The following is a 13,021-nucleotide window of genomic DNA, read 5'->3' on the forward strand; positions in this document are numbered from 1 at the left end:
AATAGCAGAGGGAGGAGGTAAAGAGTCTCCAACAGCGCAGTCATATATTTAAGTCTCATTGAGTTCAATGGGGCTTACTCACAAGTAACTCGGTATAGGTTGGTTGGCAGCCTAGGCGGCCCTCTCTTGGGCAAGGGATTTCGAGACGTTGCAATTAGGTTCCAATTAATGAGGTGGGAAAGAGATCGAGAGCTTTGCTTCCCAACTGTTGAGGCATTGCCACCCCAGATATCCCTAAGAATGTTCCACTTCCTCTACTAAGAGCGCAAGACTATGCGGACGTACTTGGAAGTAAACTCCACTGCATTCAATTGTGGGTAAGTGGGTACGTAGGACTGCAGACGGCCACCATACAGCCCTTTCCTTTGGAGTTGAACTTAGTGGAAGTTACTTCCGAGCAAACATGCACTGGATCGGGCTGCAAAATCCTGAAGGGAATGGGGATTGGGAGGGGCCCCGAAAATGACCCCAACTTCCCCATGCCTCCAAAAACATGGTAGGTTTTTTTTTTTTTATGAGGAAGGTTAGCCCGCCCTGGAAGAAGCAACGAAGACGAGATCTGAAGCAACAACCCTCGGTCTTGCAAACTCCTGGACGTCCCTCCTGCCAGCTCCACACACTCTTCCACCACCAGAAAGCAACTTTGCCTTGCTTAATATTGCTGGCCAAGGATAAGGCTGGGGGAGAAAAAGCGTGGGGGGGTTGCTTGGTGGGCTTGTTTTGTTTCCCGCGACCACCAGCCTTGACAAGATCACTGCATCAGATCTCTCCTCATGTCACCCGCGGTCCCATCTGCGTGGTGGCGGCGGAGGACTATCTCCCACCACCCTTTCCCCTCCCGCTCTTCACGTTGCTTTCTCCAGCATCTTCAGAAGAAGGAAAGGGCAGTAAGGGGGAGAGGGGGGAGGAGAGGGAGACGGAGGGAGGGGGGAGACAAGACTGTGGGGTCTCAGGATAGAGCTTACCTTGGTGGTTTTCTTCTGGGATGTACATCCTCTTGTTTTCATTGACCATTTAAGTAGAGGAACGAGGAGCACCCCCCAAAAAAACAACCCAAGCAGGAGTCCAGGGTTTTAATTCCTCCAAATCCAAAAGGAAAAAAAGAAAAGAAATAGCAACAGCAGATGGGGTGAACAGTTCACGGAAGAAACCGGAGCTTCTGCGACGATTACAATTCCCCCGTTCGGTTATTACCTGATTCCCATGATTGCATCAAAGCCCAAAAACTGATCCTTTCTACTACTGCCTCCTTTAGTGCAATTGCAAAGCATCCTCAGAGAACATCCGGGACCCTGCCAAAGAATTGAGCCCAGCACCTCTGGCCGCTGCTCACACCGTCGAGAAGCGGCAGAAGGAGAAGCGGCTCCTTTAGATCTTTATTGTTTGTTTGTTTTAAAAAGAGGAGACGGTGGGGGGAGAGGAGAAAAGATCAGCAAGGGAAAGGAAGGTGGGAGAAAACAGCCGAGGGGAGGGGAGGGGGGGACACCATATGCATCCAAGAAGGGTGCTGGAGCGGGGGGTGGGTGGGGAGAGAGAATATCTCAGGAGGGTTCAAGTGTCTTTCTTGCTTAGATCCACCAACTAGGAGAGGGAAGCGAGCGGGACTGAGAGAAAAAGGCGACCTCGAAGAGCTGTTCCAAGGCGGCTGCTTCTCCTCTTCGAAGCCAATTCCGCGCGCTCTGTTGGCAGGGAGCTGTTTCTGCAGAGAGAGCGCTAGTCCCAGCCCCTCACTCCCTCCCCTCCCTCAGCAGAAGACTCGCTCCCGCTTCTCTCCCCCTCCCCTCCTTCCTCCTTTAGACAGACAGACAGACACCATGAACACTTCCAGATGTTCCAGCTGCGGCTGCGGCGGCAGCAGCAAGCACCTCCCCTCGCTTTTTTTAGGAGCCGGAGGACTTGATCTGAAAGTTTAACATGCCTCCCTCTGCCCCTCGCTCCCCTCCCCTCGGCTCACTGCGCCTGGCGGTGGGTTTTTGCCGCTGCCGCTGCTGAAACCTTTTCTACAGACATGACGTCAAGAAGGCAAGCTGAATCTGGCTTGCATGGGGGGGGGAGTGGGGAGGGGGGTCGTGGTAGGTAAAATAGGGGTTTACGTTTTGTTTTTTTCAAAAAAGTAACAGACGGTTGGAAGGTTCCCCAACGACGCAGGTCGCCTCTCTTCTCCGCTCTAGCAACCCTGACACACACCAACCACATCGACCCCCTCCGTGTGATTTGTCAATATTGTGCTCTCTCTTTAAAAAAAAAAAGCCTGCAATTTTCCAGCGCTGAAATTTATCTGTGATCTGCATGTTAAAGAAGGGACAAAATAATGTTGCTAGAATCTGTAGCAGCTTTATTAGAGCGGTGTTTTGTTTTGTTTTGTTTTGTTTTTAGGGGCGGAGTTGAACACACACACACACACACACACACACACACACACACACAAACACACGTACCCAATAACAATAAATCGTCACAATAGCAATAAAAGGGTTGCTGGTGTGTTGGATTTGATCAGTTGTTGCCGAGAAGCTTGGTGTACACCTACACACACACACACACACACACACACACACACATAGAGAGAGAGCGCTAGCAGAGGCGAGAGAGGAGGCACAGATGTTGAAACGGATTAACTGAGCCGAGATTTTCCAAATCCACAGTAGACACACCGAAAATAATAATAATAAAAACCTGGGGTTGGAAGGAGAGATGGAGGGGACGTTCCTCCCCTCCACCCAGCGTTCCACCTCCCTCCTGCCTGTCGCTGGGGTAGGAGTCCGCTCTCTTTAGGCGTCCCCACCTTCCCCAAAGCAGCCGAGATGCTGATGGCTCCTGGCCAGCCCGCTGGGAAGCCAGGCAGGCAGGCAGGCACCGCGTGTGTGGCGCGCCTTATCTGGGGCTCTCGCAGGGCTGCCATGTTAAACAAGCGGTGCAGAGTGGATCGTGCCGTTTGTGTGTGCCTCTACGTACACTGCACGTCCCCCTTTATCCGAGCATGCCGCCACCTCTCCATCGCAGCGATCTGAGAAGCTAATCGGGTCTGAGTTGCGCACTTGGGGGGTTGCTGGCTAGCGGAGCGCCGCGATTCTCCGAGAAGCCGGCGAGGCGCGTCGAGCTCCCGGCTTTGATATGTGTTTACTCGGAAGCAAGACCCGCGGAACGCCCTGTTCTCTATGTTCCCAATACACGCGCGTTGCGTCCGGGCTGCGCGCTTACGCATGAGTAAGCCCCGCGGAATTCAGTGGGACTTGCTCCCCAGCAGTGCGGAAGGGCAGGCCGCTAAGCAACGGCTAAAATCCAGGCTTACAGAGCGCGAGTCGTTGCTAGAGGAGTAGCTCCTTGGTTCGCTCGCCTTTGCGAACAGATCCGCTCCTGACACGCTTATTCGCTGCACCGCGAGAGGTCATTTGAGTTTAAGAGGGTCTGCGATGCGAATAGGGTCGAGGGATGCAGGTTTAGGGTTGGAGGGTCTTCTCAGCCACTGGGCGGTGGGAGGCTGGGGGCGGGACAAGCGGGAGAACTGAGGGGTTCGTGGCGAAGGTGGCAACGCGCGAACTTTTCGCGGCGAAGTTTGCTAGAGGAAGTTCCTTCGCCTTGAATACTTCACAGCAGACACCTTTGGGAACAGGGCGGCGACGGGAGAGCGAAGCAGTTTTAAAAGCACAGCGGTACATTACTGTGAACGACACACAGCCAACAACAGGTTGGGGAAGACAAGAAAACAAATCTCAAAAGGAAATTAACAGCACTTAGTTGTCCAAATGCCCCTCCTACCGCCGCCATTCGCTGTACAGCTGCTCAGTTTTTAATCCCATCACAAGTGTGATCACAACACCTCTGTCGTGTTGCCCTAGCAGGCTTTTCAAGTGTTAGCAATTGGCCGGAAGGTAGTGCTTTTGAAACAGGCAGGCTCTTCTTCATATGAGTGAGAGATGGAGGATTAAAGCATTAACTGATTTGTCACTACCAGAATCTGGTACCTACGGCTAAAAATCCATCTGCTCAGTTCGAAATCTGGAGGGTTTCAAGTTCCTGGATTTGACAAAAGAGTGTGAGTAGTCCAGGATATTTAGGGGATGTGTTTGAATGAGAGCTAAATGGTTAAAGAAAGGAATTTATTGAGTGGAACAGTTAGACTTCCCACCATCCCAGACAATGAACATTAAATCTAGGTATGAAGGGAACGACAGAGGACGAAATGGTTGGACAATGTTCTCGAAACTACCAACATGAATTTGATTAAACTGCGGGAGGTAGTGTAAGACTCAGGAGTGCCTGGCATGCTCTGGTCCATGGGGTCACGAAGAATCGGACATGACTAAACAACAAAATCCCTGCCTGGACAGAAAAAAAATAACATGTTTGGCATTTGCCTGGTTACTGTAAGCACAGGATGCTGGATTGAATGGGCCTTTGGTATGATCCAGCAGAGCTCTTCTTAAAGGTAAAGGTAAAGGGACCCCTGACCGTTAAATCCAGTTGTGGACGACTGGGGTTGCGGCACTCATCTCACTTTACTGCTCGAGGGAGCCGGCATTTGTCCGCAGACAGCTTCCTGGTCTTGTGGCCAGAATGACTAAGCCGCTGACCAGAAGGTCAGCAGTTTGAATCCCCATGATGGGGTGAGCTCTTCTTAAACGTAAAGGTAAAGGGACCCCTGACCATCAGGTCCAGTCGTGACCGACTCTGGGGTTGCGGCACTCATCTCGCTTTATTGGCCGAGGGAGCCGGCGTACAGCTTCCGGGTCATGTGGCCAGTATGACTAAGCCGCTTCTGGTGAACCAGAGCAATTACTGCAATTCTTACGTTATTCCACAATTGGCTTTAATCTTTGTTAAAACACCAGTGTCACTGCAGGTGCCATATTTAATATCATGTGTGGTTAATACTTTTAACTCTGTAAATTAACAGCATTAAAGGATACAGTACACTTTGTGGAGCTCTGATGTGGGATGGCATATTTGGATGTATGATGGAGTGTTTAAACTGTGGCTTCATCCAGGGCTGGCCCTCCCATGGGGCAAGGTGAGGCAACAGCCTCAGGTGGCAGGATCCACAGGGGCAGCAGATCCGGGTGTAGAACTTTCTTCCCCCCTTGTTCCCAATGTAGATCTTCACTCACCCCTTTTTCCCTGGCGGGGAGGCAGGCATCATCTTGCATTTTCCCACAGGTGCAAAAATGTATTGGCCAGGCCTCTATCTATGCTCAACCTTTACCCATCTGTCTATATTGAAAACCCTCAAACATAACCCTCAAACAGTAATATGCCTTTCTTCCAAAGAAAGCACACCTGTACCCCTAGAACATCTCGCTGCTTGGAGTGGGGGCAATATGAACATAACAACATAACAATATAACAATATGAAATGTGGGAAACTCTCCCCAGTTTCTTAGAGCTAGCTACATTCCCTTGCTCCCTGTTTTCTGGCTTCCACATTTATTCATTATGCACATACTTCCTACCAAGAACCGACCAGTTCTTCCTGACCTTAAACCTTCTGCAGTAATTTATTCCAGCTCTTCATTCTCCCTGGCTTCCCCTTTCCGCAGATCCCTACTTCTTCTAAATCTTTTCCCTCAATCCTCTGCCTTTCCTCTTCCACCATTTATGCCATTTGAATTCATATGGTTTTTATCTGGAATGGAAGCTGCTCTGAAAAGGTTTTATATGTGAATAAAAGAATATGAAATACCACCCCCCAAAAAGCACCCTCACTTGGGTCTCTGCTTCTTAAACTGCTATTTATTCTGTTACTCCCGCCTGCTCTTCCCCATTGCTTCTTTGCCCAGCACTTCCACTCTTCCTATCCTTTCCTACCTACCCATCAAGGTATTTTGCTGCCCTGAACAGTTGCAATGTACACTCAGAAACCTCCCCCCAGGATCATGAACTTAAGCAGGATGGTGGTTGTGATGATGATCTGATGACAATTCTGGCCTTTTAGACAGAAAACTGTTACCATCCTGATCACTAAAAAGGCACAGCTTCCTATGAGGCAGTAAGAGTCACATGGACAACATACATGCACATGCAGCATCCCACACAAGGAAAACTCAAGTGGAAAAGGCCCTTAACACTGCCCAGTGTCGCTATGGATAGAAGAGACGTGCATTTTGCTTAGAGCCAAAACATCTTTCTGTTCAAGCAATGTGGGCTGTTTCCAAGAAGAGATTATTGTTCTCATTGCTCGGAGATGCTGATAAACAGGAAGGAACAGGTAATTATGAGGACACTGACAGTGCCATCCTATGCATGTTTACTCAGTGGTGCTTATTCCCAGATAGAGGGGGATAACTTCCACAACACAATTTGAGTTACATCACCACAATGTGACTTCCTCTCTCTTTGATATTCACATGGTCAAGTGGCCTATGACAGTAGCACCTTAAGGCAGGGGTGGCTAATGTGTTCTCCTCCAGATGTTGTTGAATGTTAATTCCCATCAGCTCCGACCAGCATGGCCAATGGTCAGCGATGACCGGAGTTGTAGTCAAGCAATAACTAGAAGGCAACAAGGCAGCCACACCTGCCTTAAGGCTTATTCAGGTGGCCAAGAAGATATGTAAGCACAACTTGAGTGTGACACTATTGTATATTACACATGACTTCCGTTCTCATTTTGTCGTGGAGATATACTTTTCTGTTGTTTTTTAAGAAACCTCATTTCCCCCAGACCTTTAACATCATTTTTTAAAAAAATGGAATAACAGGCTTTTGTGGTGTTTTTGTTTTTTAAAAAAATTCTCCCTATGTGGCTCAGGAAGCCACAAATTTATGGACTGCATTAGTCTGATGTCATCTTCCAGCCAAATCACATATGTACACAGGCACATGCGCAAGTTGTCCTTTCCATCTAGAAATCTCTTTCCTGTCCTCTTGCCTCTGCCTGCCAAAGTTCCCACCATGGGACACTATTCAGTCCAATTACTGCAAACAAGACTTGGTAGAAAAACAGCACAGAAAGCATATATATATATATATATATATATATATATATGCTTTCGTAGATTTTCACGGGTACAGGAATGTAGGTTTTGGTGTCTTCGGGTGTCTTCCCGTGTAAGAGTTGGGGTGTCTAGGCGACGTTTCGACGAGGTCTCACTCGTCATCTTCAGGCTGGTGCTTCAGGCACCAGCCTGAAGATGACGAGTGAGACCTCGTCGAAACGTCGCCTAGACACCCCAACTCTTACACGGGAAGACACCCGAAGACACCAAAACCTACATATATATATATATATATATATATGCAGGTTTTGGTGTACCCTGTGAAAATCTACGAAAGCAAATATATATATATATATATACACACACACACACACACACACACAGTTGGCACTAATTACTTTAGCCCAAGGAAATTTTTATCATAAAATTAAAGTTGCCTGATTCAGCATTTCTTCAGTCAGTAACTTACTACAATAAAAGAGTTACACAATGGAGCCAAATGTGCATTCATGATGTGGTAAGAAAAAAAGAAAAGAAACCTAGCCAGCAACCTTAAGAAATGAAACACATCAGCTTCCACTTCTATGACCTCATGCTAATTTTGATAATAGAAATAGGAACATGCTGCTGTGTGCTACCTCATATCGTGCTGTCTGGAGAGGGTATTATTGTGTGCACCTATTCATTGATGGGTACTTCCAGATGACCTGTTTATTGAGCATTCATCCTGATTTGTTTGCAGGGAGACATGGCAATATTTGCTGTTTAATGAGCATTCATTCTACTGTATTCTGTTTGCAGGGAGGTTAGATGACATGGTACCCCTGACATGGCACTCCTGTCAGGGAAGAAGGTGGGGTATAAATAAATATATAATAATTCCCCCACACTTTCCAGTGCATTTTCCTGTCACTTTCCTTACTGCAAAAAAATGCAATTTGTGGGAGAAGTGGCTTTGTTGTGCAAGAACACTAACAGACTTTAATTGTGTAACCTGAATTGCCAGTACCTTACGGAATTCCACCCAAAAAGAACAGCAGTGTCTGTATGATCACTGACCTTTGACCTTCTACTTTGTCATGTTCATTATCTGACGGCAGCCCTGTTTAGGGAAGCTTTTAATGTTTAATAGACTATTGTATTTTAATATTCTGTTGGAAGCCGCCCAGAGTGGCTGGGGAAACCCAGCCAGATGGGTGGGGTATAAATATATTATTATTATTATTATTATTATTATTATTATTATTATTATTGGACTTCCGGGTTGGCGCCATCGGTAATGGCGGATTCCCTCAGATTCTCCGAGGGACCAGCTCCGCGGGATCGGGTCTGTACCGCTGCAGCGAAGCGGGGACCCTTCAAAAATCACAGGCGGGTGAAGCCTGTAAACGTGGGACTCGGCGGACACCTTTTGCACCCCCCCAATCTGCGAAGGAACCCTTTTTTGGGCTCCGGAGCGAAACGGGGTGAGCGGCGCGGTGCTGAGAGTTGACTGCTTCTTCCGCGGAGTGAAGCTGCACAGCCGTTATCGGAGAGCGCTGACTTTTTCCTGGGACAATTCAACTTCAAAAGTAACTACCCGTGAGTAGGATAAAATTGGATTTAAAGGGAGGAAAATAATCAATTCGGCACCGAAGCGGGGAGGCATAAACAGGAAGTCCGCCTTCCGTTTCTTGTAAACAGATCAAAGCAAAGAGACTGTAAGCGGAAACTTTGAAAGACGTTTGAAAAGGGACACAAATCCTAACATCAGAAATGCGATCTCCCCTCCGATTTGCAGGAGAGGAGGGGGGAAAGGTTTGAACCGCATTTATCTGCAAATAAAAGAGGAAAAGGAAGCTAAAATCCACCGCTTAGAACCTGGAAACGGTCTGCCTTGAGACAAGGAATGCCGCTCTGTGAAAAGCACTATCGGTAAACAGAGTACTTTAGACAGCTAACTCTGCAAGAGAGATACTGTGTTTCTGGACTTCTCCTGGTTTTAAAGTAACTGACTAATTGCAACTGAAACTGCTGTTTTCTTGTGAATTGGGGGATTCATAAGGACTATTTTTTCTTAAAGTTGCAAGCTTTGACTGTTACTGTGTCCCCCTAGAGGAGGTTTGATATTGCTACAATAACAACTGGGCTAGGGGAATTTTCCATCTCAAAACAAATTCCTAGCCGTGGGATTGACCTTGGACTTCTGTGAGAGTGTTATGGCAGATGGAAGAGGAAAGTTAGAGTTGATTCAGGAAAAAACTACTAGGTCTGGCAGATTTTTTCGTACAGATACTGGGTCGCAGCGAAGAGCTTCAACATCTGGTCCTTCTGGACCATCTGGATTATTAGGGGCTGCACCCCCACAAGTTAAACCAAAAGGAATGTCGTCTGAAGATGTTTTAGCTCTGGCACTAGGGAAAATTAATGAATCTTTGGAAAATTTAAGTAAACAAGTAGCTGAAACAAATAAACAAGTAGCTGAAGCATCAGTTAAAATTGACCAAAATACTACAAGTATTAATAATTTGGGACAAAAGGTGAACACCAACACAGAGACTATTGAGAAATTGTTACAGGAATCTGCTTTGACCCAAAGACAGCTGAAGAAGCAAAGGACATAGCAACTGCTACTCAAGAGAAGATACCACCGATATACAGGCAACTCGAAGACCACGGGTTGACGTTGTCTATGATTGAATTGAAGGAGAAACAAAGAAATTTGAGAATCAGGGCTGTACCAGAACTTGAGAAAGATAACTTGACTGACTTTCTTACGCAGGAATTTGCAGATTTCTGGCAACAGGATTTGGGGAAGGAAGAATTTAAGATAGTGAGCGCATTCAGGCTTGGAAGAGGAGGAAAGAAGAACAAGGTGAGAGACTGTTTGATTACCCTTTGAACAAAAGCCTTAAGAGAGAATATTATGAAAATGGTATACAGGTGGTACATGACCCCAGTCAAGCTTCCAAATGTTGGAAATGTAAAGAAACTGAAGGTACATTCTTTCACCTTTGGTGGACGTGCCCAAGGATTAAGGTTTTCTGGGAGATGATCTATAATGAATTGAAAAAAGTATTTAAATATACATTCTTGAAGAAACCAGAGGCCTTTCTCCTGGGCATAGTCGGCCAATTGGTGTCAAAGAAGGATAGAAGTTTTTTTATGTATGCTACAACAGCAGCAAGAATACTCATTGCAAAGTATTGGAAGACACAAGATCTACCCACTCTGGAAGAATGGCAGATGAAGGTGATTGACTATATGGAACTGGCGGAAATGACTGGCAGAATCCGAGACCAGGGAGAAGAGTCGGTGGAAGAAGATTGGAAGAAATTTAAAGACTATTTACAGAAATATTGTAAAATTAATGAATGTTAGAATGATGTTGGATAGAAACTAAGTGGTTTTTAGCTGCAATACTATAAGAGAATATGAAAAATGGATTACTAATGGGTAAAGATTTAATGTTACAATATTTTAAGATTAAAGATTAGGATAAACAAAGAGGGGAAGGATTTGCTGAACCAACAAACTGAATTGGAATACAAAAAAGGGAGGCGTGAGGAGGTCCGGGAAACAAGCTAATGAAAAATAAGTAGTGGAAAGATTGAGTTGTTTTTAATGATTTTTATTTTGTATTTTTCGTTTTTCTTTTTTTATTTTGTAATACTTTGAAATTTTTAATAAATATCTTATAAAAATATTATTATTATTATTATTATTATTATTATTATTATTATTATTATTATTATTATTATAGCTGACTGGTTGGGTCTATTAAAGTGTGGCAGAGATAGTTTGGTGTAGTTAACACAAGTGTTGGACATAGCTTAGGAGATAGGTATTCAAATTATTCCAGCTCTGAAGCAAACCGGGTGGCTTTGTGGAAGACACTCCCTCTTAGGCTAACCTGCCTCTCAGTTTTGTGGTGAAGGCAAGTGAGATAATATGCCACAAAATGCTGCTTGAAGGAAAGGTAGAATAAAAATGGTGTTAGTAATGCAACACTGTGCTGAATTGTTCACAATATATGCTTCTGAAAGATTTGTAAGATTTCTTCTTATAAAATACAATGGAATTGTCTATTCCCATTAAAAAAAAATGCCACCTTGAATATAAGTATAGGCTTGCAAGTATCTTAACAAGTAAGTGTGAATGAATCAGTAATCATTAAAATGACACTTCCTGAAGTGGATGAAATGGAGAGAAAGGTCATTTTCCAACTATCACTATTTTATAGGGTGGGTCAATAGCAAGGTTTAATATGGTTTCAAATTGGATGGGGGACTACATGCTGAGATTCCTGCATTGCAAGGGGTTGGACTAGATGATCCTTGGAGTCCCTTCCAACTCTACAATTCTATGATAATTTTAGGTTTGCATAATTAAAATGAATTAAAGAGCTTTGATGCTATGGTGCAACATACCCACTTAAAAAACAACAACATCAGGAACATGATGGGAAAATGCACTACAGTGTGGAATAATAATCAATTGAATCTATTTTCCAATACCTTGAACTTCAATGCTGTATTCAAACTAGCTGATGAGCAATGTCAATCTGTCAGAGGTGAATCTGTCATGGTAAGGAAACTCAGTTTTGGGCAGGAATAGCCTAGATTTACCAAGCCATTAATTTAACAAAGATACGGCCATAGTCTTATTAATATGGGAATGAGCCCAAACTAGGCAGCAATCCTATACACAGGAATCCATCTTACTGTGCAATGTTTTACATCCCTGCTTAGAAGTACCAGTGGGGCTTACTTCTAAGCAGGTATGTAAAACCTCACTTTTATTCTTTTGAAATCAATGAGAGTTAAGTTAGTTTGACTCAATTCTCCCATTGGTTTTAACAGTAACTAGTTTTGTTTGGATCCAACTCATTATCTTTATCTAAATAGAAATGCAGTTTCTAATGTTCTGCATCCCATGCACTCAACGTTCTGTCACAGTTCATAATGACTAAGGAAGAGGTTTGATCTACCAGCAATTTCTTACTATTTTAAACTGTTATGTTAATTTTATTACCTTATAGTATATAAATACCAAATAATAAATCAATAAAATACATTATTGGAGTACAATCCATTAGGAAACACTGCTTTGCAAACTCTCATGGTCAACTCTCATTCCTTTATTGTGGACTTGGTTGGAAGACCAATTTGAAACTTGTAACTATAATATACGATAAATAAGCAGCAAGTTTATTCATGCTTTTAGTTAGGTTACATTACCTGTCATTGACTTATCTTTGACTTTTTTAAATGTATTGTTTTTGATGGATGCTACTACTACTACTAGTAGTAGTAGTAGTAGTAGTAGTATGCTTTGCAACCACATGCTAGATAAGCAAGAAGTGGGGATGGAGGGAATGAATCAGAATTATTAGAAGAGGAAGACAATCTTCTTGGTGGATTAAGTTTTACATTGAGTTCAGGGATTACTTGTGCTCACTGGAACTAGGAATGCAGAAGGCAGAGATGCCAACAGTAACTAGTGTTCTAAATCACAATGCCAATCACCCTAAAAGGACATATTTCAGGGGGGGGTTGATCATTTGTTATTCCACATGGGCTCAGCATGGAAGTCAGAGCTACTGTTATACAAAATCAACAGTTGCTCACCTTGTTTCCTGTTTCCTATACTAACATCTATCCAGGTGATATAGGAGGAACCACCCATGTGATAGTTGGAGAAACGAGAAATGCAGTTACAAGGGAAGGATCTTTATCACAAAGTGTTTTTAAAATCAAGCATCATTTCGCTTCCTTAAATAGTCTTCTTCATAACAATTTTTCATATGGCTACTGCATATTTTATCTTCCTAGGCCTATTTTTAGTAGATTATCTTCACACTCTTTTGGGAAGTTATACTTTATACTATAGCACCACAAGAGGATAAATGTTTCATACACACAAAAAGAGAAGACAAATTATGCATCCTGGGAAATAGATGGTAATGTCATTAAATTGGCCTTCTTTGTGTGTGTTTGTAGGAACAGAGAAGAACAGACTGATCCTAACCATAGTTATTCAGAAGTAAATCCCACTGAACTCAATGGGATTTAGGCTGCAATCTTACACCCACTGACCTGGGAGCA

General features: G+C 44.2%; 1 protein-coding gene across 1 annotated transcript in view; it reads right to left on the minus strand.

The window, feature by feature from the left end:
* Nucleotides 1–1,944, minus strand: part of CACNA1C (calcium voltage-gated channel subunit alpha1 C) — a gene marked incomplete at its 5' end in the record, with an annotated part of 472,020 nt that extends 470,076 nt beyond the window's left edge. The window contains one exon of the mRNA XM_081209739.1: nucleotides 966–1,944. Coding sequence (XP_081065865.1) covers nucleotides 966–1,014 — 49 coding nt within the window. The remainder of the gene's footprint in view (nucleotides 1–965) is intronic.
* Nucleotides 1,945–13,021: the final 11,077 nt, after the last annotated feature.

Source organism: Podarcis bocagei (assembly GCF_964188305.1).
Source record: "Podarcis bocagei genome assembly, chromosome: 10".
Classification (NCBI taxonomy): Eukaryota; Metazoa; Chordata; class Lepidosauria; order Squamata; family Lacertidae; genus Podarcis; species Podarcis bocagei.